At 45.1% G+C, this 24,974-nt stretch overlaps 1 protein-coding gene across 5 annotated transcripts in view; it reads right to left on the bottom strand.

Annotated features, from left to right (window-relative positions):
• Window positions 1-12,449: 12,449 nt before the first annotated feature.
• Window positions 12,450-24,974, bottom strand: part of BIN1 (bridging integrator 1) — a gene marked incomplete at both ends in the record, with an annotated part of 93,182 nt that continues 80,657 nt past the window's right edge. For 2 of the 5 annotated variants that reach the window (XM_080347106.1, XM_080347107.1), the window contains 6 exons: window positions 12,450-12,557; window positions 15,995-16,096; window positions 17,478-17,588; window positions 18,365-18,457; window positions 21,516-21,539; window positions 23,323-23,430. In XM_080347106.1, the coding sequence (XP_080203232.1) occupies window positions 12,450-12,557; window positions 15,995-16,096; window positions 17,478-17,588; window positions 18,365-18,457; window positions 21,516-21,539; window positions 23,323-23,430 (546 nt within the window). The remainder of the gene's footprint in view (window positions 12,558-15,994; window positions 16,097-17,477; window positions 17,589-18,364; window positions 18,458-21,515; window positions 21,540-23,322; window positions 23,431-24,974) is intronic. The other 3 variants (XM_080347109.1, XM_080347110.1, XM_080347108.1) reach the window with 2 other exon arrangements.

Here is a 24,974-nt window from a genome sequence, read left to right as displayed (position 1 = left end):
CTACTGATAGCAGTACTTCTGAGTGGCTGTAAATCCCATGCTTAATCTGTAGTGTGGAGTATGAGATAAATAGCACAACTGTACAGGAAGTTGTTGCAAAAGGCTTGAGTGTGCTGGGTCACTCACACAGTCCAAGCAAATCACCTCCCGAGGGCCTACAGTCAGCACGCCTGAGCTGGTAGCGGTCCTGTGAGGTCTTTAATTCAAAGACCAACGGCAGCAGTGGACATTCAAGGATGAGAAGGTCTGCCTGGAATCCATGCTTCCTATGCTGTATCCACAGCGACCAACAGGATTGGTGCTGCTTGTGACTCTGAACATTGGCTTTCATCGGTTTTCCCCTGCTCTTTCATGCTCTTTAGACTAATAAATATAAAGACTGTTGCATTTCAGAGCTGGGTACACACTTCTTGAGATGCAGAAACAGGTCTCAGAGAGAAACAGAAGTACAGACAGCACCAATTTTAATAACTGTAAAGTCTCCATAGGAAACTGTATTTTTAGGCATCCCAATTCATATTGAAAAGCTTGGGGTTTAGCCCTTTCTTTTTCTGGCTATTTTAATATGATCACATATTATGGAGCAGACAATCACACTTTCTTTCCCCTTGAGTTTCTTAAAACACACTAAGCCCTGTGGGATTCCCTCCTGCTGATGGAGGTGAAAATGGTACAAGCCTGGGGCTGTTCTCCTGAGAAGTGCTCCTTCTAGAAGCCAAAAAAAAAAAAAAGCTGGTCAGCATTCCTCCAGCTGCATCACCTTATGTCAAAAAATGATGATTTAACAGAATCATAATGTTAGGCAGAACTTAACTAACCTTGCTGAGAATATTCATAGTAAAAATGGTCTAATGTTTGGGGGTTGATAGTATAGTTTTCACTTCCACAATAGCATCATGTAATTAAAATCAGGAAACAGATGTTTCTAATAAAATGGAAAACTTGAAACAGGAAAATACAGAAAATAGGAGTTCTTTGTTTGACAGAATTACATTTTGCTTCAGCTCATTGAAACTGAATTTTAATTTTTCCTCTCAATTTGCTTTTTAAGGCAAATTTGGAAGTCTCAGGCTTGCCCACAAGTAGCAGATCAAACTTTTGTGTCAACTCCAATCTACATTCACCCCTGCCCCACCTTAATCATCCAGGATTTGTTTGATCAGGAAAATAATGGCAGAGGAAGATCCCATTTCTGGCTTTGCCCAAACTTCCAGCATTCCCTGTGGACTGAGAAAGCTGCAATTCCTGCAAAGGGACTTGGAAAATGCACAAAGAGCTCTTGGAGTCTGCTGCTATGGCCTCTTCATGCAGTTCAAGTTCTTTGGATTGCAGCTAACCCTGTTACAGATCCCATTAAAAGCCCATGTAAGATAACACTACCTATAAAAAAGCTTGAGCATCAAAATGAATTGCGATCAAGTAAGAGGCCACAGGAATGGCACCCGAAGGGAGGAACCCAACAATGCAGTCTAGTTTCAGACAGAGAAGACCTTCCTGGCTGTCTCACACACATGAGGAAACCATTTGTTTATACATTATGATTATTTATGATAAATGGAGTGTGCCATAAAGCCAAGGCCAGAAGAAGCTGTGCAGCCGGAATAAGATGCTCCTTAGATGACTGCGCTGGGGAGACTGAAATGTTTTTGCAGAGCTAATTGCCTCATAAATTGGTTTTATTCTCCTAGCTGAGGCTAATGTCTTCTTTTAAAGTTAATAAAAAGAACTCAATTTGCTGATTGTTCTGGACTGGTACTAGCACAAAGAGCTGCTCAGGGACTCTGGAGGGGGCCAGACAATTCCTCAAAGCCATTGCAGTTTGGATACTAAGTGGTGACAAGCAAGGTGTTCCCAGCCTGTTATTTAATCTGGTTTCCAGTGATGCTGTCATGCTGGGTGCCTCGGGTACCCCATAAATGTCTGAGGGAGAGAGATTGCAATTGACAGCCTCCTGTAGCAGACCCGAGGGCTTGGGGATTGAGAGAACAGAGTGCACATTTATGCCAAAAAAAAAGCACATTATCAGCAGGCATGTACAGCAAGACAACAGCACTCAAAACCCAGCCTAGCCTCGTGCAGTTTGGTGCATGGTATCATGGGCTTCTCGTACCTGCCCATGTCACGGATCAGTGCTATCAGCTAATTAGCACAACACTTCAGTCAAAAGTGCATCCCTCTGGTGACCCAAGCCTGAGCAACTCTGCAAAGGTTTGTCAAGTGGGGTCCGTAAAATTACATATAAAACTGATGCTCATTGACAAAACCCCATGCCAGGGCAGGTATTATGGTCTGTCCCACCAGTCCCAGCTCTCACCCATGGCCAGAGCCTGGGCACAGATGGAAGAGCACTAGCATGCACTTCTTTGCCCTGGTCAGGTAAGATACAAACTATTCCCAGCTGCTAATCCTTACATTGCCGTCCAGAATGAAGTGTGAGCCCCGCACAACATGAATTCCCTGCCTTTCTAGTCAGGAAGAAAATAAACTCCTTACCCAACACATACCTGAAACTCCCAGTGAGATGACATGATACAGGTTTAAAGATCTGTGAACCTGCTTTTCACTTATTTTCAGTATTATTCTTTTCTGGTGAAAAAAAGAACTTGTCTTCACTGGGAGAAACACAGTGCTAAAACCCTCTGCATACTGGTGCTCTGAGCATGATCATGAACTGGTTCAGAGTGGGCTTGCCTTCTGAGGGGACACCAGGTCAATCACCAATACTACCATGGCTTTCACTCCTGCTTTAGATGCAAACAATTTACCCAAATGCTAGTGTGGATAGTAGGGAACGGTGGTTAACTGTTAAGTTAAAGTGGTTAAGATAAGACATTAACAGCAGGTTAGATCAGTTCAGCAATAGGATATGAGAGCTTTCAACAGGTATCTGTGTGACTCCTACCACTGGAAACCCTCAGTGTCTTTACCCAAGGATGCCATGCAGAGAGTCATTTGTATGACACTAAATTTGCCAGTGATGTTGTAGCAGAATATCTGTGGAGCCAGAAAGACTTGGAGGCAAAGGCAAGAGCAGCAAACCCACCATGTCTTCTTGCTGGAGTGGTGGCTGGATGGTCCACACAATCACTGCAGCACTCTTACACCAGCTGCAGCCACCATGCACAGGGGAGCTCTTTGATAATCTGAGACAATCAGGAAGTTGTCAAAACTACAGCTTTCTACATGGACACAAATTTCTCAGGAGTTAAGCAGGAACTGACTCAAAGAAGGAAACCTTAACAGAAATACAAGGAGACTGCATAATATTTGAGCCCCTTTCTCCTCCCTCTGAGCATCGAAAGGATAAAGTCCTCTTCTAGTGCTGAGTACAGGGAATTCAGCTCTGATGCTGAGCTTAATTAAATAGAAATATGAAGTAAGAAAGAAAGGTTAATTAGATAGAAATGCAGAGTTACAGGATGTGAATGCTGATTAACCTAATAATAGACAATAATGCTGTTGAGGGAAGTTAAATGGTTTGTTTAATGGATGGAATGATCTATAGTATATAATATATAAAGTACTTAACAGTAAACATTTAATTACCAGCTTCAGTTGCATTTTTCTTCGCTGTGTGGAGGAATAGTGTTTCATAAAAGACTTACTGGTTGGGAGTAATTTACACTCTTGCAAAAACATCTGTATCATATGGGAAAGAGCAACAATGCCTGCTTCGCAGAACAGCAGAAAGCCTGAACCACAGGGAGCAATGCTGGAAGCTTCCAGATAGGGGAAAGAAAAGCAAAGTAAAATACCTGTCCTCCTGCTCTGGCGTGTCACTACTGCTGTGGCGCACGACATACAGCCTGCCCTGACGTGCCTGCCCATGGGAAGGAAAGCTGGGAAGGCAGAAAATGAGCAGGACACTTCACAAGATAGCACCAGGAGCAACTTGCTGAAGATTTATCAAGGTGGTTGCTTGTCACAGAGGGGCAAAAACAGCCTCTGGAGTAGCTTACAGGGAAGGCTCTTAGAGGGCTGAATGCATCTGTGGCTAATGTGACCCTTCACATGAGCAGCTCACTATGGCCCAGCCACTGAAAACCTCACCAGCTCCAGCATGACACTCTCAGCATGAGCTTTCCTCAGATTTCCTCAGAGAGGCCAGAAGTCCGGCACATGCAGGGAGTTCATCAGATGTTTGAGATGTTTTGCACTGAGGTAAGGCACTCACAGATTTCACGAGTGCCGCCATATGGCTGGATCGCTGCACACCTAACCACAGCATCGCCCCCAATAGCAAATACAGCCCGTTCTGCAAAATCAATAGCCAGGTCTCTCCTGGCAGCCTCAGAGATGTACAGTGGAAATCCTGGACAACAGAGATGAGAAATCACTCCAGGAGGTTCTCACGGGTCTCTGAACTGGAGAGACAAGAAATTACAGTCTGCAGCACAGGGCTGTCCAAACACGCTTGACTCCTGCCATAATAGCCAATATTGTGGTAGTCACTGAAGGTGCCCTAAGGGGGAACACGATCCCCCTTAGGGCACAGGACAACAGGCCTGCACTGGTCCTCTTACTTCCACAGCAGTCACCCCAGTCCCATCACATTCATTTCACACATTGGGCTGTGTCACGCTGACCAAATGAGTAAATGTGGGCAATTTAATTTTAATACCTTGCACTCCTGCTAGTTTTCTTCTCTCTCTTACCTTATTGCAAAGCAGCTGGGATAGAGGCTGTGGAACAGCTCATTTCATCCCACCTAGATTTCAAAAAACAGCCTTGCTGCGTGTCCTCCATACTGCACTGCTCTGCCAACCCTCCATGCCTGATGCAGCATTGTGGTACCTGAAATTCATATTTTAATTCACAATAAAGTGCTGAGGCAAGCAGAGTAAATGTGAAGAACACATTCAGCCTCAGTAAGGAGCACTCCCAAATGCAGGCAAGACATGAGATAACACCACTGCTAGGAAAAGCAAAGCTGACTGATATTAGATTGGGCCCCTGCCAGAGACTTGGGTACCTGGTTCTGATAACTAGCAAATCCCCTTACACATCTATCCCCCCAGCATCTCAGGAAACAGTTTCACCAAATACCTATCAGCTGTGTGTCAAAACAGCTTCAAATTCTGTCCATCGCTTCTGGCAGAGGGCTGCACCTTGCCCAGTGACAAGTGATGCGTACTTCATTACCTGTGCCATGGGGCCAAGGATAGCAGGCTGGCCATTAACTGCCCTTGATGGGCTAATTAATCATGGGCACTTGCTGGATTCCTGTTCCGGCACTGTTATTAATGGCTTTGTGGATTGGGCCATGCAGCAGACGCTCCTCCACCTGCTGAAGCAGCAATCCCACTCTGCAAAGGGCACTGGATTCACTCAGCCAGCAAACAGGAGAAATTGCTGAGAGCTGCCCCAAACTCCCATCTTCTCCTCAGGCTTGCAGAGTGACTCCCAGCTCTGCTTTGGAGTTCAAACTCCCTGCCACAGGGTCTTCTCAGGCAGTGAGCACTCCCATTGAAGGACAGCCCTGGTACCAACTTCTCTCTTCATGTGGGGATGCCATGGAGCGACTGGCACCAACCAATACCAGTCCTCTACAGTATGTAATGCCCTGGCCTCCGCCCTGCCCACTCCCAGGCACCTTGATGCTCTCCTGGAGCCACGTGTGCCTCCTCCATCTGTAGGGGCTTCCTTCAGTGTCTGTGCTCCCAAAGCTGTGAAGCTCAGCTCTCCCTGCATCATGGTGAGGGCTCTCAGGGCTGGACCCAAGGGACTGCCAGCCTGTTCCTGCTCCAAATGCACTGCCAGGGCTCACATAGCCACAGCCCACGTGTGGCCAATGAGCCCAAGCACCACTTGTCTGGAGCAAGAAGACATCACTGGAAATTAATAATGCAGCTGAGCAGAGGTGGCTGACAATGAATTATGCACACTGCTTCCCCTCGGCTGTCTTCTCCCCTCCCCCGTTTTCTTTATATTTCTGGGGCATGGAAATGAAAAAGCATGAGGAGGGGCAAACAGAAGCCTTGCACAGAGCCCCCATGCCTTACGGTTTTGCTCCTGCCCTGCAAGCTCCCAGCCCCAACAGAGCTGACCTGGCTCAGCCTGGCAGGAGACACAACACCAAGCTGAGCCCCAGTCATCAAGTGCAGCCATAGTTTCAGGGACACAGCCTTCCTGTTCCTCTCTCTCCACCACAGGATTTGATTCAGGTCCATCCAAGCGCCACAGAGGTGAGAGGCTAAAAGGCACTAAACTCTCTGAGCCGTCTGAAAATCAAGGAACTGTGCAAGCACAGCCTGGCCAGCTCCCCACACTGACTCTGAAGCTTGCACACCCGCATGCTGAAGCAGAGGACTCTGGCAGTCCATTCATCAAAGTGCTAATTGGCACTGATTTGCATCAGATCATACTCCAACCTTTGGCCAGCACTTGCTATTCACACACCGTGTCCCATGTGCAGCGGCGCCGAGCCTGTCTGGAATGAGACATCCAAAGGAGTGGCCCCAAAAGTCAGCTGTGAACTGTGAATCCCTCTAACCCCTTCCCTCCAGGATCCCAAAGCATGCTGGCAGAGGGTGGAAACACCCCTTTTCTACAGCTGAAGGAAACACCCCATTAAAGAGACCTCAAAGCCAGCCTGGAAACTAAGACCTCACCCAGGTGTGCCAACAGGCTGAAGGGAGATGTTTGCCCAGATGGGGTCGGGTGCCCATGCAGTGTCATGCTCCCATCAACAAGCTTGCCTTAGAGGATGAAGATCACATCACCCTGGGGTTAGTAGCTGTTAAAAGGCAAAGGTCTCAAATCCCTACATACATTGCATTTGTTTGGTGTCAGGTTCTCACAACAGACCAGAACTGAGATGGCTGCTGGAAGAGTTTATTTGGCTGTTGTACTCGTTTAGGGAAGGACCAGCACCGCCCTCTCCAGCTTCATGTGTTTGCAAGAACCCCCAGTGTTAATGGTGCCTGGGCAAACCAAGCTTCTTTGAAGCTACTCACCAATTTGAGGAGAAAGGAGTCCAGAATTGTTTCAGCTTCTTAACATAAAGGGAGGAAAAAATAAGAGAGACACAGAAAAACTGACACGGGACTTATGATGACACAAATTATATTTCTGAACATTGCCAAGAAACAAAATGGGACAAATCCATCTAGTACTTGTCACTGGAACTGGGCGTCACAGCTCTGAATACAATGGGAATTGTTCAGCTTTGTTAAAACAAAAATTAAAATAATTAAAAAAAAACACTCAAACCCCAAACATTTCTCAGGTCATTGTGGTTAAACTCAGAGACTGAATTAACAGAAGGAATAAAGATTGCCAATACATTGCCAAAGTCATTGCCACTTGATTCAGTTAAAGAGAAGCAATAAGCCCAGGACTGCATCTGGCAAGTTTCAACAGGGACCATCTACGTGAAACGCAGACTAGGGGCAGGATTAGCAGAATACACTGTAAAAGCAGGTGAAGGAATTCTAGCCACAAGACACATCAAAATACAAGGGAATTTCTGAAATGGCTTTCTAACTCTCAGCTCCTGTGCACCAGCGACAGACCCCACGCTTTGCAAGGGCTGGTGCACAGCCCAGCTCTAGCCACCACACAGGTCCCCTTTCCATCTGGAGTTTGCTACTAGAAATGCCTAAACCGAAGAGGTGTCTGCACCAGTGCCGGGTGTGATGGTACCTGTGTGGCAAGAAATATCTCCCCTTTGGCAGCGCAGAGAAGAAAAGCTGCTGCTTGTTTTCCTGATATCAGCATTAGCAAGCTGCACCGTGGAGGATTTGCTGATGGATACAAGTTAGCGCATCCTATAGCTTGACACTTCAGGCTGGTAGGAAGTGTCCTGTGCTACCATCATCCTCAAAGAGCATGAGAGAGCTTGGGAAGCAGGAGGAGCTGTAGAGCTGGGCCAGATGCTGAAAGACACAGAGGCAACTGAAATCAGAGGCTACTGTGTTAGAAGCACACAGGTCTTGTCTGTGGAAGATCAGTAGCTCTTCCCAGAAGGGGCTGAGACACCTCTGCATCCTCCAGCAAAGGACTGCACAGCATCCAAAACATCTACAATAGTGGCAGAGAGCATTCAATCCATCTGGCACAGATGAAACATGAAGTGTTTAAGGGAAAGAGACGCTTATGATCATATTGATCATGCTCATTCTGACCACTCACATTTTGTTGTCAGCCCTAAATAAAGAGGTTCTGGACTTTTCTGGAACCCAGAAGCGAGGCAGTTAGTGCATCATCCCAAAAAGAAAAAGATAATGTATCATCCCTCCATCCTCCCCCAGCATCTCCTTAGCCTTGGGCCTTTTCCCTTCAAGAGACTGTTGCAAAACTTAACTGAGCTGACACCCCAATTCCAGGCAGAATAAGGAGCCCTTACACCTGTTTCAGGTCACAAAAGAGAGACCCACTTTGACCTGGTGGTGTTTGCCTTGGCCATGGTCTTTGGATAGTGGGACAAGAAAGGGTTCTGCAACTGTGAAAAAGGCTTCAAGGATTGTGGCAAACAGATTGCAAAGCAGAACTAGCTCTGAGCAGCTGGAATGAAGCCCGCATAACCCCTTCTACTGCACCTCCTTCACAGCCAAGAAACACAAAGGTAGTAAAAGCCGGCAGCTGAGGAATGCCCATGGAAAGCGACACAGAGCATGCAGGATTCTGCCTGGAACAACACATTCATGTTTGCCAGGGACCCTTTCCCTAATTCTACTTAATAAAGATATATTACTGACATTGCTAAGATAGAAAAAGGGAGAAAAAGCAATGTCTTATTTCTTACTTATCAGTTGGGCAAATGATAATTCCCACTGCACGATGGGATTAGGCTCAAACTGGAGTAGCATCATAAATCTGTAGTCATAAATCTGAGACCAAGCTGAGACCAACAGAGTGAGAACGTCTAAGCCAGGCTACAAAACCAGTCCATGGCATGGGATGAGAGATGCTTTTATTATTCACCCAGTAAAATAATCAAGTGGAAGATTATTAAACGGGAAACAGCAGCTTTGCTGGGCCAGATACCAGGCAATCCCTGAAATGTGACCAGTGCACCTGTCAGTGGAGCAGAACTGGGCAACAGGCTTCTCCGGGTTCTATTCAGTGGATAATATATTCACCAAATATGCAGTTTAGGGTTAACTGAAACCAGTCATCAGATTAAGAAAAAAAGGCAAAGGCAAAAAAGACCATTAACATTAAAACATCTTCTTTCAGCATTTTCAAAACAGAAGGTTTCACATTTTTGCTTCAAAACAACTTGTTATAGCGCAAGTCATAATGGTTTTTAAAAAGTGAAAAAGCAACCCTACAAATTAAATGCTTTGTTTTGGTTTGAAATACTTTTTTTTTTCATGTTTTGATTTTTCCCTTTTCCATTTCACTGAGAAAATGAAAAAAAAAATTGTCTCAGGTCACCCTTACAACTTCAGGTCACCCTTACAACTTTTTTCCCCAGATTTTTCAGTTCAGCCTGCAAACTGAAAAACCACCGTGGGCACAGCCTACTTGGGAGTTTACTGTCCTTTCTACTTCAATCAGTCCTAAGCCAAAGAAAACGGGAAATTCATTTCACCAGGTAATACCAACCAGAATCAAGGTATTTAGCAGATGCAAAAACACTGAAAATGCACAGAGTTGTGGCTGTTTACAATGGGCTGAACGTGACCCAGGAGAGAAGATCTCCTGGCTCCAAACAACATCGCCATCCACAGGTTTCCTGCTGTGCCACCCTCCTGTCACATAAGGCAATTTATACAGTGTGGGTCCGCTCCCGCATTTGAGATGTGCTGGCACCACTTATTTGTGATCAACGCAGGATCTGGGTAACCCACCCTACCTGCTCTAAGCAAGGGGGTCTGGGGACTGGGATATTTGGGCTGGAGGGAAGCAAATGCAGAGAGACGCGACATCCTCCCCACTAGCAATATTAGAGCATCACTCATGTGACCTGAAAACAACATCCCTATTTTGCAGAGTGCTACCACTTCTGCAGGGACAATACAGTACTGGATAGTTGCTTTGCAAGCTCAATAAAATGAAAAGGCCTTACCAGGATTTTTGTTGGGACAGTCATCTGGTTCAAACACAGCAGAAGACAACAAGAAAAACAGCAAAAACCCCACAATAAATTAGATATCAGCACAGTTTTCTAAATGGTCTAGAACAATTACTTGCAAGACAAAAAAAATCACAGGTCTGGTACTTAGAATCTTGTCTTTAAAAAAAAAAACCCAACCATAATCCACAGGTTTTGCATAAAAATAAACATTTTAAGCTGAGAGCATTATGTTAATTGGATCAACCCGCTTTTTAATATATATATATATTTCTATGTATATTTAAAGGTATATTTTTTCTATGAATATTCTTTAAAGGAGTAATGGGAGTCACGAATGCATAAAAATAGATATTTTGGAAAAAATGAGTAATAATAAAGACAACCCTGGTGAAAAAAAGAAAAAAATATATCAAACCAGGCAGTATTCTAAAGCAATGGCTCACCATACTATAACTTGTGGAGTCCAGTCCTTCTGTATTGTGAGCAGTTACTCCTAAATACTATTGGATTTTGTAGCAGTGATGCAAAATCTAAATTCCTGCATGTTTATTTAAAAAAAAAAAATAAATAAGAGAGAGAAGGGATTTATAGAACAGATTTTGATGTTTGTTACATTGCTGTAAATAACTAGCACGGATCATCTCCCAAGCTGTAAGCAGGAGGAACTCCAGCAATTCTTTCATTTATGAGAATACATTTTCTAATCTTTTCTGTCCCTCTGAACTAAAATTTAAGAAAAAAAAAAAATCCACTTTTGCCCTACAATGTTTTTTTCTGTTGTCCTACAAATAATCAGAACAGATTGGAAAAGGTGGGATTTTCAGTAGTGTGTGTCAGCATTCGGTGCATCTTTGACAAAAGCCAGCTCCTAACAGTTAGGAAGATTATTTCAGAGAGTGATCTTGTCCCTTTACAGCAGGAAATAACCTCACTGTTAAAAATCCCTTCAAGGCAGTAACATCAGGGGTATGTGAAGCCATACAAAAATGATAATAGCCTGACCTGCTTGCCAGCTGCATCAGTATTCAAGTAAAGTTTAAAGTACCTTTGTGGGACTTTAGAGTCTTGGAGGGTCAGACCGGCTTATTTTAACAAGTGTAAAATGCACTTTGAAATAGCCTTGTCATCTGCTTATTTAAACTAAAGAAACAAAATTCAAAAACAAACGGGAGCAAAGGAAAGGTCTCAGCATCAGTATTAGACTGCAGAATGTCTTCTTGACACTGACACTTTGATATTCTTGCCTTCCTTTCTAATGCATTAAAATACCATGAAGTCATGCAGCCATTTTAAATGAGTATTTCAAGAGTCCAGTTTTCGTAGAGGTTAACTTGATCACCAGCACAGCACTGGAGAAAGCTGATCTAACAATATTTCACTTACAGAACCCTCCAAAGGAAAATAAGAAATACGATTCCACAAATAACAATGCCGATTAAAGACACAGAAAGCAATATTTTTTTTCTTAGACATTCTTTCAGAAGAAAATTTTTCTTCTCTTATCTCTTTCTTTAAAAGCAAATCTTCTAACCAGCCAGATCTGAGAGCTATCTTCTACCCACATGAATCTAAGCTTTCCTGAAACCACCTAGGGGGCCTTGGGGGGTCTCTCCTAAATTTCAGAGCTATCTAAATGGCATCTGCTTGTTTTATCTGGCTACCCCTCTTCAATTTGTCCATTCCTCTTAGCATTTCACAGGCCAATACTATTGCAAGAATTTAGGTATCTGCATTTGAAAGAACTTCGGACTGAGCACAGCTTCACACGTTTCATCTTCTCCATGTCCCTTCCATGTAGTTTCTTCTGTCTTTACATGTACAAAGTCACAGTTTGTGTAACATTGTTTTAAAGGAAGAAAATAAAATACATACACACACACACATACATTGTATTGGTGAACACTATACACTAAATATTTTTTTTCAACAGCATAACAGAAAGTTTGGCCTATTGAAGGCTGAACATGTAGGGAAGGCTGAATTTTTATGGTTGTCATGCAAGCCACCTTCGAGACAAAACAGATGAGCCCACCCAAGAGCAAACACAGCTTCTTCTGCTCTCAAGCCACTAGACAAATACTGCCTCTCCGGGGGTCAGACCAACATCTCGCCAATTCAGTCAATGCAGTATTTAAAGAACCACACTGATTTGCTTCTGCATCAGTCCTCTGAATCCAAATGCTGTTAAAGGGGGAAAGGGTATTTGACTTGCCTTATCATAATCAATATGTATATATTTTGATAACACTTTGAATTCCAATTTACTTCTGAAACCTTGCCCTTTGAGAAGAACACACCCTTAAAGTTGACATTTTTTTCAGGCTTCTGTTCCTTTAAAATTCTCTTCTTTTCTTTCCACTGTTCTTTATCAATTTTGAGAACACTTGCTTTCTTCCAGCAGAAATGCAGCTGGTGGGCTGGGCTTTCACTGCACCCGTTCGGTGAAATTCTCTGGGAAAACTCCTCGGCATTGGTCAAGTTCCTTATGCTGGATCCAGTCAGACTCCTTCACACCCATCAGCCATCCTTCATCCTGGAGGAGAAGACAGAGATCAGGTGCTGAGGAATAGATGTGAGTGGGGATTTTTCTTACCAAGTGCAGGCCAAGGAAGGAGGTGTCAAGGCATACTAAAGCCATGCTTGTAGTTGGCTTGGAGACAATCCAGGAGGAAGACAAGGGAGAAGGTAAAAAAATGCTTTCACTCCCTTTTAAACACTGAAAAGGCTCCATCCCAAAAGGGTTGGTACCAAAATTCCGATCTGACCCAAAGTGTTCTGAGACAGTGAAATTGTAAGCCAGTGTAAAAATCATAATTTACACCCACTGAAGCAGGAGATATTATACCAAAGAAGGTCTCTAGAACTACAAGATGGAAACCACCAACCCCACCTTTCATTATCTATATATGAGGGCTCTAGTGTTCTCTATAGTCAGAGAAGAAATGGACATCTCCACAGTGTAATTCACTCATTCATCCGGGGTGCTGGCCTTTGGAAAGGATGAATCATTCCTTGGGGGTTCTTATCCCCAGGCACCTGAGCGATTAGCATTTTAGAGAGCTTACAGAGGCAAAATGAGCCTTGCTTGCTATGCTGAAAATCCAGACCATGAAAACTGAGAGCTGAGGAGTTCAAGCCACCTTCCCAAAATGCAACAGGCTGTTGTGCTTGATGCAAGATGTGATTGACAAAACTCCTCAACCTGTGCTACACAAGATTTAAGACTCAAGGTCTCTCACAAGGGTCCTCCCTAGCCACCAAACCTATAGATATATAAACAGTGATGCAAATAGAATCCTGTCTGGTAGAACCTGTTCAGGAGGAGAACCAGACTCCCTACCCTCTCCCTGCTCTCTGCAGGCTGTCCAGCACCAAGATTTCTGTTCCATCTGAAGCACATGAAGGAGACAAGATATTCAAGGTAGGAAAGCTGCACTTCTTGCCGCTCAGATGTGCAGCTACTCTAATCACTGCATGCCTTGGAGTTGCCCCCATGGAAGCATGCCTCAACATGCAAATGTGCCCACTCATTTACAGTGGGGAAGCCTATGCGTTAAGATTGCAGCATGAGGCAATGGAACTGCATAGGGTACCACCACCTCCAAACTTGACAGCTTGCTCTGCATCCACCCTCTGGATGAGCATGTGTCAGGCTCATCTAGAGATACATCATCACATCCAGCTATGTAACTTGCCAGGCAAAAATGCTCAGGCAATCAGATGCTCTAAGCCATGGGGAACCGAGGTGTGTGTGTGTAGTTCGCATAGTTGTTTTGACGCTTCTCCTTTCCTGGAACTTGCAGGAGTTACCTGGGTTTTTACCCAAGGTCCAGCAATCCCTCACTCGAAAATTATTCTTTAAAAACAAATGGGTAATGTGGCCCTTGCCCAGGGTGATCCATGGGCCACATATTGCTTTCGACTGACATTTTGCAGCTTCTGCCCTCTTGTCCTGTTTTCTGCACGTTTCATGTGGCAGCAACTCAGATGAGCCACTGTACCTCAGTACCCTGCTCCTTGCAGGCTGTACTGGGTGCCTGCAGGCCATCAGCCCTTGCTGCTGCCTTAGATTCTTAGATTTGAGCATTCAGGAGATGTCATGGGAATAGCATGAGACGGGAGCCCATCTGCAGCAGCCATCTGCAGGAGCTGAGGAAGGACTGACATGCCATAAATCAGGAAGACAAACGACTAAGTGGAAGACACTGGGCCCAAGTGTCTGGAAAGCAGCTTCCAGCTCACAGCACGGCAAGCACAAAAGCTCATCAATTTGCACACAGCGTCTGTGCAACACAGCATGCATCACTCCCACGGCATCCTGCTCTGAAGGGTCTCCTCAGCTGTAGGAATTAGACACCAGGACCCACTGGACTGACTCTTCCCAGTTTTGAACCACATCACCTGAAGTGCCAGCTTAGAAGTGCTGCTGCCCTCAACCCCTTCTTCTGTCTAAGAGAGATGAATCTAAGCCTGGCTGATGTACCCACAAACTGACACCTAAGCTGCAAGATGGGGACATGGATCACAGCCCGTGATCCTAAGTTTCCTCCACTCACGTGCATAGTTCATGCCCATGTTAACAGCCAGCGTTTTCTGGCTGGGTGTGGTCAGGGTTAGGGAAATGAGCTGTAACACACCATACACTGCAGGAGGGTTAGAGGGCTTCAGTGCGGCTACAGCATCATGTTAGCAACACTCAGAGCTCACCCTCTGCAGCTTGGAGAGTCTCGAGTTCATGGCTGTTGCACCCACATCCAGCTAGAGTGCAAACATATGGCATTGAAAAACTCTGCTCCACAAATGCCATCTCCTACCACAGAAACTAGGGGAACTGCCAAACTGCCACTCATTTCTCATGCAGAAAGCTTTCTGAGAAAGAAACAGTCACAAGTGGTTGTGCAGGGCAGTCCCACCCAGAGTCCTGTCTCCAGAAGGAATCGCTGCCCTCTTCCCCATACAACCCTTCCCTCCAGAGCACCTAGCTCTGTGCGAACTGCCAGCACATTATAGCTGCCATTTCACAACCAGTGGCAAGATCTGCCTTGCCAACAACTGAGCCATAAAGAAGATCCACATCTTCTGTAGCCAGTGAACTACAGCACCTTCCCTTTACCCCTTGTGGAATCCAGATCTTGTCTGGGCTTGGCCAAACCCAAATTCAGTGATTACTGAATCAAGCTGGAGAATTCCCTTTTCCAAACTAAAGCCTGGAGACGTGAGCATGAGTTTTATAAAATCATCACCTCCCTCAGCAAAAGTAGTAAAACTGCTGCAGACTTTATCAGCTGGAAGCCCTCAAAAACAGCAAGCAAGGAAGATTTACTCAAAGCTTCTAGAAATAGCTCAGATTAAAGAAAAACACTGCCAGTTAAATTCACGTTGGAGAGGGGCAGTAAGACTGTTCTCTGGGGCTGAGCATCCTGCTCCAGCCTTTGGTTCTGCTGCCATCTCCTGACCAAACACTGTCTTTTGGAAATAGGCATTGCTATGTTGAAGTGCAAGACATCATCCATGGCAAGCTGCTTTCCCAGAGCTCCAGTGTTTCTCAAAAGGGGAGAAAACATTGTAAGCTGTGGGTCACTCCTGCCAGTGCCACAGTCTGCATTGCAGTGGTCACAGGGAATGTGCATCAAGTTCAGGAGCAGTGAGGAGGCAAAGTATAGGCTCTGTTGGGCTCCCTGATCAAGGAAGCCACTGCATTGGCTCAGATGCCCTGATAGGGACAGAAGCCACAGCTAGTTCACATGCTTTATGCGGGGTAACTTCTCTACCTTCCAAAGACAAGCAGAGTCCTTCTCTGTTGCAGAAAGCCAACCTCAAGCTCAAGGACAACTGGCTCATTCACCAGTTCCCAGCCACAAACTGATGGCTCTGCACCCAGCCAGCCAACTGTTAGTGGAAGAAGAAGCAGCTCTGGAAGTCCTCTTGGCCCCTCCCAGCCCAGGTTCACACCCTGTCTTCCCCACTCACCTGCTCCTCAGGGTTCTCAAATGGAATCACAAGCACCACATCCCCAGCCTTCAGTTGCAGCTCATCACTGTCAGTGGCTGTGTAATCATGCATGGCCTGGACCTATGGAGAGAGGAGAGGAGAGCTTGGATGAGCCCAGCCTTCTCTCACACAGCTTTGTAGCAGGTAACAAGTCTTCCCACTGCATTGATTCACTGGATGATTCAGGCTGGGAGGCACCTTTGGAGGCCATCTGATCCAACCTGCTGCTCAAAGCAGCACAAGCTTGGGTCAAAAATGCCACATGCACAGGAATAACCACTTCCCTTCATCTAATGGCTACATGCTTGTTCACACAGCCTGGCACGCAGCTCACCTTTGCCACAAGGGCATCCTGGTGAGTCTCACTCAACTTGTTATGCGCCAACACCTCCCCATCCCTTCCTTAGGAGGGCTGAATTCCCACAGTATGGGCCTAAAAACTTCCCAAGGTAGAAAGCCTGTATTCACTCAGATGGTGTCCTGTATTATTTTTGCAGCTGAACTGCAAGATCATTAGAGATTATAGCCTCCAGTCTCTGTCACAGCAAGAAGAGAGGAGAAACATAGAGAAGAGTATCAGTTTGGATCTTCAAATGATTGTATCCTGCCATGTTTTCTCTTTGGTATTCATCCTGATTCCTATCAGCATCTGCATTACAACTGTTTTATTTCATACCACAGCTCTCCACTTCAAGCACCACAGTCTATAATGCTGCTTGTAACAAGTCAAAACATGATGAGTCTCCTATTGTTCTTCAGAGTTTTGTCATTCTTCAGCTTTCGGTAGGTCTCCCAGGGGAAAACAACAACAACAAAAAAAAAGGATGCATGGACATGACTGAAGCAGAAGAAAAGCATTCCTATAGCAGGTTAAACAAATAAAAAAGGAGACTGTCATTTCTCTCTTTCAGGGCATGATGCATTTGTGCTGTTTTGCTACCATATTGCATTATGTGTGTTAAATTTGTGGCCTGTCCTCACTCAGAATCACTCCTTCCTCCACACCTTCAAAACAAGTTGCAAATGATCTTTGGCATATCCAGGATACCCACCATTACTTCCCTGTCTAATCCTATATTTTTCTGTTCATCCTGGCTTTCTAATTTCCCCAAACACAAAGTCATCTGACCCTAGTGGTGTTTCCAACTCTTCTTCATTTGCCACTTGCATCAAACCTTTCCAGTTTGGAGCACAACTTCTTACCTACTACCCAGAGTCTGTGGCTGAGCAGCAGAGAGAAGGAGGGGTTTTGCTATACAGCACAGCCAGACATTTAGAAACCGATGTTCTTATATGGTCCTTTGAAGCATCTGGAACTGCATGAAGCTGGGCTGCTGGAGAGGAAGGTGTATCTCTCCTTCAATTGCCTTTCTACCTTTCTCTGAGGCATAGCCCACGGCCAGTTAATTCATTACAGGAAAAAAATCACCAGGACCTCAGTGCCCCACCAGCAAGCACTCACCTTGAACAGAAATCCTGGGGGCATGTCAGATCTTTCAGATGAAGCGCCTCCTTCCACAGTGCCATTGACAGTAGCAGGGAAAGTTTCCACAACAACAGCAGGCAGAGAGCTCTGGGAGGTAGCAGCCAGGGAAAGAAAAAAGCCACTGAGATAAGAGAATCCAAAACTGCAGCTCCAAGTCCACCCTGGAGGATCCACATCCCAACCCTACCCATGGCTGCAGTGGGTTTTCCCAGCACACAAGTCAGTGACAAAAACACCACAAAGGACAGCAGAGGCAGCAGTGATAAGGCAGGAGAGGCGATCACTGTCTTCCTTCACTTAAGGCTGCAGAAGGGCAGAGAGGATTTAAAGTTTTTCTGGGACCATAACGCCCAGAATTTCCCATTCATTGCAGTAATGACAGTCCTCGTAGAGCCCTCATGGAACAGACAGCTCAAATGTGACAGCCAAGTGGCCATGAGATAGGACCTACTCCAGTCCCCTAAAAAGGTGGCAGCGTCAGGAATATTAGAGGAACCCTGGATATTCAGGGGACACGGGCAGAGCCCAGAGGACAGGGTAGGTAGAAGTAAATGGTGAGCAAGGAAGAGGCCAGCAGACAACACAAGCTTAGTACAGCATGGGCTGTGCGCTGGCTTGACAACGTGGGTGAAAGGACTGTCCTTTGTGCAGATCTTCCAGCTGAGCTTCTCCCTAAGCATTATACAGATAAAAGGCAACAGCCAAGTCCGGCCTCTGAATTAGAGCACTGTAACTGCTGGGGTGGTAGGGCTGTGTTTTTCCAAGCAGTCACACATCTCTCTTCCCAGCCCAGCCTCCCACATCTGCTGTATGACAAAGGGATCTGCTGGAGAGGAGGGACTGCTGTCCCTCGAGGAGCTTACCGATCCTGAATCAGCTTCAGTTTTAGATGCATCAGCTCCAGCTGCTGCTTCTGATCCAGCTGCTTCAGCTCCTGCATGGGCTGCTTCTGCAGGCTGCAATACAAAACCCACCCAGGTGGAAAGTTACGCTCATTACAGATACATGCGTGTGCATAAAGTGCAGTTCAGTCTGTCCAAGTGCTCTGCGCTGTTGACTGCTGCCATCTGCTGACAAATAGGTGGAGTACCTCAGAGTCTTGCTACATTTGTGTCTCGCTCCCTCCCTGCAACCCAGTGAAATCACAGTAAAGCCTCCATTCCCTCACTCCAGCCACGCAGCAGGCAATTCTCCAGAGGAAATCAATGCAACATAAAAAAAATCCTGTGCACCTCTTTCTTTTAATTATCTAAATCACAGACCTACTTTAGCCATGCACAGTATCTGTGATTATGCATGGATTGCCTACCTGTGTGTGAATACAAGTCTGCTTGCATGCCAAGGGACAAGGGTCTCCCAACAGGCTGCTCCCAAGGATCAACAATTTCCCAGAAACAGAAGAGCGTGGTCATGTGTCCAGATATGGAACTGGACTCAGCATCTAAATGATACTAGCACTGGATGAAGCTGAACTGAAAACTGCAAACGTTCACACAAATTCTATTTTGGACAGTCCCTTGGGAGACTGGCCAGGCAGCATTTGGGAAGACTCCTGACAAGAATCTCAGGGGTTTGATTTGCAGCCCTAATGTCTTCATGGCCAGTCTATACCCATTTCTTCTCTATACTAGATAGCACATGCACCTCTTTGCAGAATCTAACCAGGTACCCACTCTATACTTGCACAATAGAGACTGCTATACAGATATTTCCCATTTTTAATACAGGTGAATAAGCCAGCTTTAACATGCCTCCATGCCTCATACATTCAGTAAACACAAATGCCCCTGAATACAACCACATTCAAAACAAGGCATTGTCCAGACCTCTTAACATTGCAATTCTCATAGTCCCAACCCTACAAAAGCCCTGTGTAAATCAACCAGCCATGGTAACCCTCAACTCTGCACCCATCTGGCGACTAGCCATGCACTGGCACAATACTCCAAGCAGTTTTCTAATAACAGCAGCAATAACAAAGAAATAAATCCTTGATTTAACAAAGAGCCATTACTTCACCTTCAGCTGCTCCAGTGCTGCCATTTAACACACGCTTTCCTCTCCTATGGCATCCTTTCTCCCATCACCATGTCCACAGGCCTACGTTGCCAAAGGATATCATAAAACAGCAGAGCTGTTCCCAACCTGCAGAGGATTCCCACAGCAGCTTTGGCAGTGCTAAGGTAAATGTATGCGTATGAAATGCTACAAAGGCTTCTGCCATTTAATTAGATTCACTCCCAGGTTGCTTTTTATTTGAATTCAGTGAAACTGGAACTGGGACATATGCCAACCCAACTCTATCGGGCCAAGCAAGGGTTTTATGTGGATAAGTTAAAAGGAACTCAACATCAGCTCTTTTTTTAAAAGCAGCTAATTTGCAAGAACAGTATTTAATAACCAGAGAAACTGAATCTAAATTAATCCTCTGGATTTCAACAAAGGGCATTCTCATGTCAGCTACCTATTTTTCTATTTTATGTACCTATGGAAAACCCAAGGCAAAGAAAAGCATTTACAGTCATGGAAAGATACTACAGGGAGTAGAGGAAGAATTGCTCACTGCTGTTGCCCGGTTTGAAAGCTTGGCTTATTCCAACAGCAGCATCATACACACCATATGCAAGTTTCCTGGTCTGCAGAACTAAGAAAGCTCTGCTGCATCAAATTTCCTATACAGTTGTTAAATCCATGGCACATGGGACTATGTAACCACTCAACAAGTCTCCTCTGATCAACACCTAAGAATAATGTTAGAGCAAAAACACTTCAGAAGACTTGAAGAGCAAGGGGAGGATTCCCCAGCTACTGTGAGTTCTGCTCTTTAGCCATGTATGGTATACCAAGGTGAGAAACGGCATGGTGAGAACATCTTGTCTAATAGCACTCCCTGGTTTATTACATTGTCCTTTAGGTGAAATCAGTTTCCAGGAGGGGAGAAATAGCCCAAAGTATTTTTTACACCCCAGCTCATATACAGTCATACCTCACCCCTGCTCAGCCATTTGAAAGGCATAAGATCTTTTCTTGTGAAAACACAAACTTCTTTTCTTTCTTGCCAAGACAGACTGACAATGCACATACAAAGGGATGACAGATGTTTAGCACTGATGGCTGATAAAACATACAGGGGAAATGTATTTCTCGACATGATCCAAGCCCATGTGAAGGAGAACACTGGCCACAGTGAGTCCTTGGGCCAGGCTCTCATCAAGGGTTAAGCTATGTCCTTCCAAGTACTGACTCTAGGTGGTGATGTGGCCCTTGAGAATGGAAAGGTTGACAGGACTCCCCAGCATAAGCCAAGGACATGTCCTTACATCCACACCATGGGATACAGCCAGCTCAAGCAGCAGGCTGGAGTACTCAGACCAAGCATCTTCTGTATACACTGCTGGCTGTTGTCCAGGGAGGCTCAAAAGTGGTTGTGCTTGAAATATCCCCTAGTGGGCTAATCTGCAGCAGCCTGAGGTTGAGGCAGATGACGGGTAAGCCTTGGGCTGAGCTATGTCACGTCAGCCTTTCTGGCAACAATGGTCAATGAACAGCAAACACCACAGATAATTCCAAACATGTATGTATACTCAGTGGTACAGGCAGGAAGGACGAGGGGCAGCTGCAACACTTGGCATCACAGAAAAGACCAACAGGATGTACAGAGTTTAGAAAACAGCAGGGATTGGAGGGTGAGGATGATGCCAGAGTGGAATTAAGTTTGAGGAGAAGGTCACAGCATCATGCCAAAGGAAAAATGAGTTAGCAGGGAAAGGCAATGGGGTTGTGCGCTGGTGAAGATATAAGTTTTGGAGTGCCAGACGTGACTTGCAAACATGTGTCTGCCCCTGGGGCTTCACAGAAAGTGCAAAAGTGGGTGCAGCAGCACATGGAACAACATTGGTTTGGGGAGTGCAGAAATGAAAAGCAGACAGGGAAAACAGACAGGTATGCACATAGAGATGGAACTGGTACATGCACAGTACATGATGAGAGATGAAAGCCATATGAAGTTCTTACCTCCCATAAATCCCAAGGTAAAGACTAAGCATGTCGAAGAGCAACAAAAATAAGAGACGTTTATACATGATAATTTCAGTGAGTACAAACATTACAGATGCTGATCAGACTGAAGCAGACATACACATTCAACAGCACTCCTCTCTGCTTATTGTTTTAGTACCTGAATTCATACACCCCTCCCTACTGCATATTCAAATTTAAGTACCAAGGCATTTGAGTGATGGTTTTTTGTACCTCTGGTATGGAGACAGCGAAGCCACTTTCAGTTAGCAGTGGCAGACCACAAAGCCAGAAAACAACTCAGGAGTTTGTGGTCCATCAGGGTTAAATACGCTCCCCAGGTACCCACACCCAAGAGAGTTATTATGATTTCAAAACAAAACTTCAGCTGGTGTCTTTGGATCAGTAGTGAAATATCTTAACCTCTTTGCCATAGTGCCTACCCTTATAGGAAATAAATTCAACTGCTTTGAAAACTAGGTGGTTTTTGCTAGGTTTTACACTGTGGATACCATTAGAAAGTATTGATTTCAGACTCTTTCTTCTAATTCCTTCTGAAGCTAATAATAAATACATTAGAACACCAAATATGCTATTGCTGAGCAGTTTTGAAAAACCCACTCAGTGCAACATTTGTTGCTTGCTGGAAGGGTAACAAATCATTCCATTTTAAGTCAAAATTGTAGCCTACACCAGTACACCAAATTATCCAAGTTATAACTGGTGATTGAGAAAAAAAAAATGCCAGTAAGTAAATAAATAACTTATCCTGGCATGCAGCTTATTCTGTCAGGCAAGCAGACACAAAATGCCAATCTGCCCACTTAAAGATCCACAAAGTGGTACCTCGCCATATTGGTGTGCGTCAAACTATGACAATAACCAGTATTTTGCAGATACAGTATTTTGTTTTAGAAGACTCAAACATCTAATGTTTGATCTCTCTAATAAGAGAGGTCTTATCACTGCAAAAATCTGTGTCATACAGCCCTACTTGACATGATGAAACTGGAGAAATACTACAAACATCCCAATAATGTTTATTACAAATTTTAATGGCAACCACAGACAGAAAAATAACCATTTCGTACAGATGAAATGGGAAGTCTCTGTGAGGCCAACAGCCAAACACAGGATGCACTTCAAAGCCTCCAGCCATTTAGACATAAATTGATACGTAGTCCATCTGCCTCTGACAGTGGACACAACCAGGTCCAGGCCAGACCAGATTTAGACATGTTCCTTTTCGATCCTGCACTGTGCAACACTGCACTCAGGGATAAAGCTAGTCCTTAACTACGAAGAGAGGCTACATTATACCCAGAAAAAGAAGGGCTTCATGTCACTTGAATATATGTCTACAGATTTATTCACCTTAAGTGACTGCAGTTTATCAGAGTGTTCTGTTTGTTATTAAAAATCCCTTTGAGAGGGATGTATAACAGGAGCACAGAACTGAGGCAGAATCCCCATCCACAGAGTAATAGTTTAAATCCACATAGCATACTGAGGATGCTCACCTAAGGAGGGACATACATTAAGTTGAACAAGTTGTGAATCAGTAGATCATCAGAGCAAAACACAAGCATCCCACAAACACCTCGTGCCATACTGTGGCCAGGCTAATAGTCACCTGATTCCCACTGGACTTACACATCCAGCAGAGAAGACCAAGGTGCTCATCTGCAAGGCACGGGTCTGGCACCCAGCTCAGGTCCACATCATCATTCACATGGGTGCAGGTGATGCCACACTTGGCAACAAGTCAGTTATGAAGGAAGAAGGAATGGTGATAAGAACCAACCTGGGAGGCGGGTGTGGGGGTCTTCCCTACAGTGGCATCTGGTTTAATGGGATCAAAATCCAGATCCAACAGGCTTGCTCCCTCCTGGAAGGGCCCAGGGGCATCAAACTTGGCAGCAGTGAGGAAGAAAAGCAGTATGAGCATTAGACACACACACACACACACGGTAGAGGGAGGGTATGTGACAGCCAGGAGCTAAGGCTGCAAGCGCAGAAGACATGGTGGCAATGCAAATACCTGATGTGACTCCTGACTGCGTGGTACCTCTAACCACAGGCAGTTTGCATGGGTGGCACTGTAAACCAAACCTGAGAGTGTTCCACAGGACTTATTCATCTTCCCACCTGGCCAAATGAGCTGATGTGATGTAAGAACCCAACCTGCTGTGGTCAAAAGGATCACTGCCACTGATGCCTCAGAAGGGCTTATCTTCTATCTATGTCTATTCCTCATAGTCCACGCCTTTTTACAGAAGGCCCAGGACAGACTCCCTCAGCCACATGCAGAAGAACGACCATCCAAACAACTTATCTCAGGAACATGGATCCAGACAGAAAAGCACTCAAGCTGCTGGAAGGCATGTCTGAGAGACCTCAGATTTAACTCACAAAGGTCTTCATTCCCTCCTGCGTTCTGAGGCAGAAACACAGAATATGGCAGCTCACCTTAGCTAATGGATTTGAATCATTCCCCAGTACAAAAATGTTTTCCAATTCTGGACATCCCAGAAACATGCACACAGAAGCCTTCTAACAAAGCATACATTTGAGAAGCTTTGCTACTCTCCTCAAAGTCAGCAGAATTTGACTCCCTTTGACTGACTAACACTCTAGCTAAAGACAATGATGGCATATTCACTGATTAACATGAATAAAACAGCCACCACAAAGGATATGAGTGATTAGTATGCAAAATTGAACTATCACTTTTGGGTTTTAGATTTAACCTAACCACTACAAGACACTCCTCTCTGCTGAGCTTCAGAGGAAGCTGCTCTCTCCAGGACATGCAGGAAGATTTGCCTCTGTTTCCACTGACCTCCCAGCTCACTGGCCCTACTGCTTCAGCAGTCTTTCCAACAACACACAAAGCTTGGCAGGTTAATATCCACTGTTACATCGTAGTCCCACAATTGAAAAACTCCTGCAAAGTAGCAAGAGACACCATTTCAGATGCAGTCCTCTGAATAAAACCCTCACCACCATCATTTTGACCTCCTCTCGTTTCACGTTACTCCAGTTCTGTTCCAGATTTTTCTCTCACTTATTAACATCTTTTTTTGAGATTCACAGAGAACAAGGAACCAACCTCTCCCACTTTGCAATAATAAACCCCAACCAGCATGCAAAAAACAACTGGTATTCTACTGTACTCCTCCAGCACATCCAGGCCACCCATCAGAGAGGCTTCAACCCCAATCTTTAGTATTATTTGGTAGTGAAACCCAAAGGTTCCAGTCATGGAATAATCTTACCTGCCACTCAAGACTTTCATGCAAGGGCTAGCACCCCTTGCCTCTACCCAGATCTCCCACAAACCAGCTCACTGGAGCTAAGACATCTTACAGGCAACACACTGAACACCAGGAGCTCTTGGGTGCTTCAGTGAAGATTGTTCTGGCAACCAGAGTCCTTCCTCAGAACTCACATCTG

Source organism: Nesoenas mayeri (assembly GCF_963082525.1).
Source record: "Nesoenas mayeri genome assembly, chromosome: 6".
Taxonomy (NCBI): Eukaryota; Metazoa; Chordata; class Aves; order Columbiformes; family Columbidae; genus Nesoenas; species Nesoenas mayeri.
The sequence above is the reverse complement of the archived record's forward strand: the minus strand, read 5'-3'. Positions and strand labels throughout refer to the sequence as shown.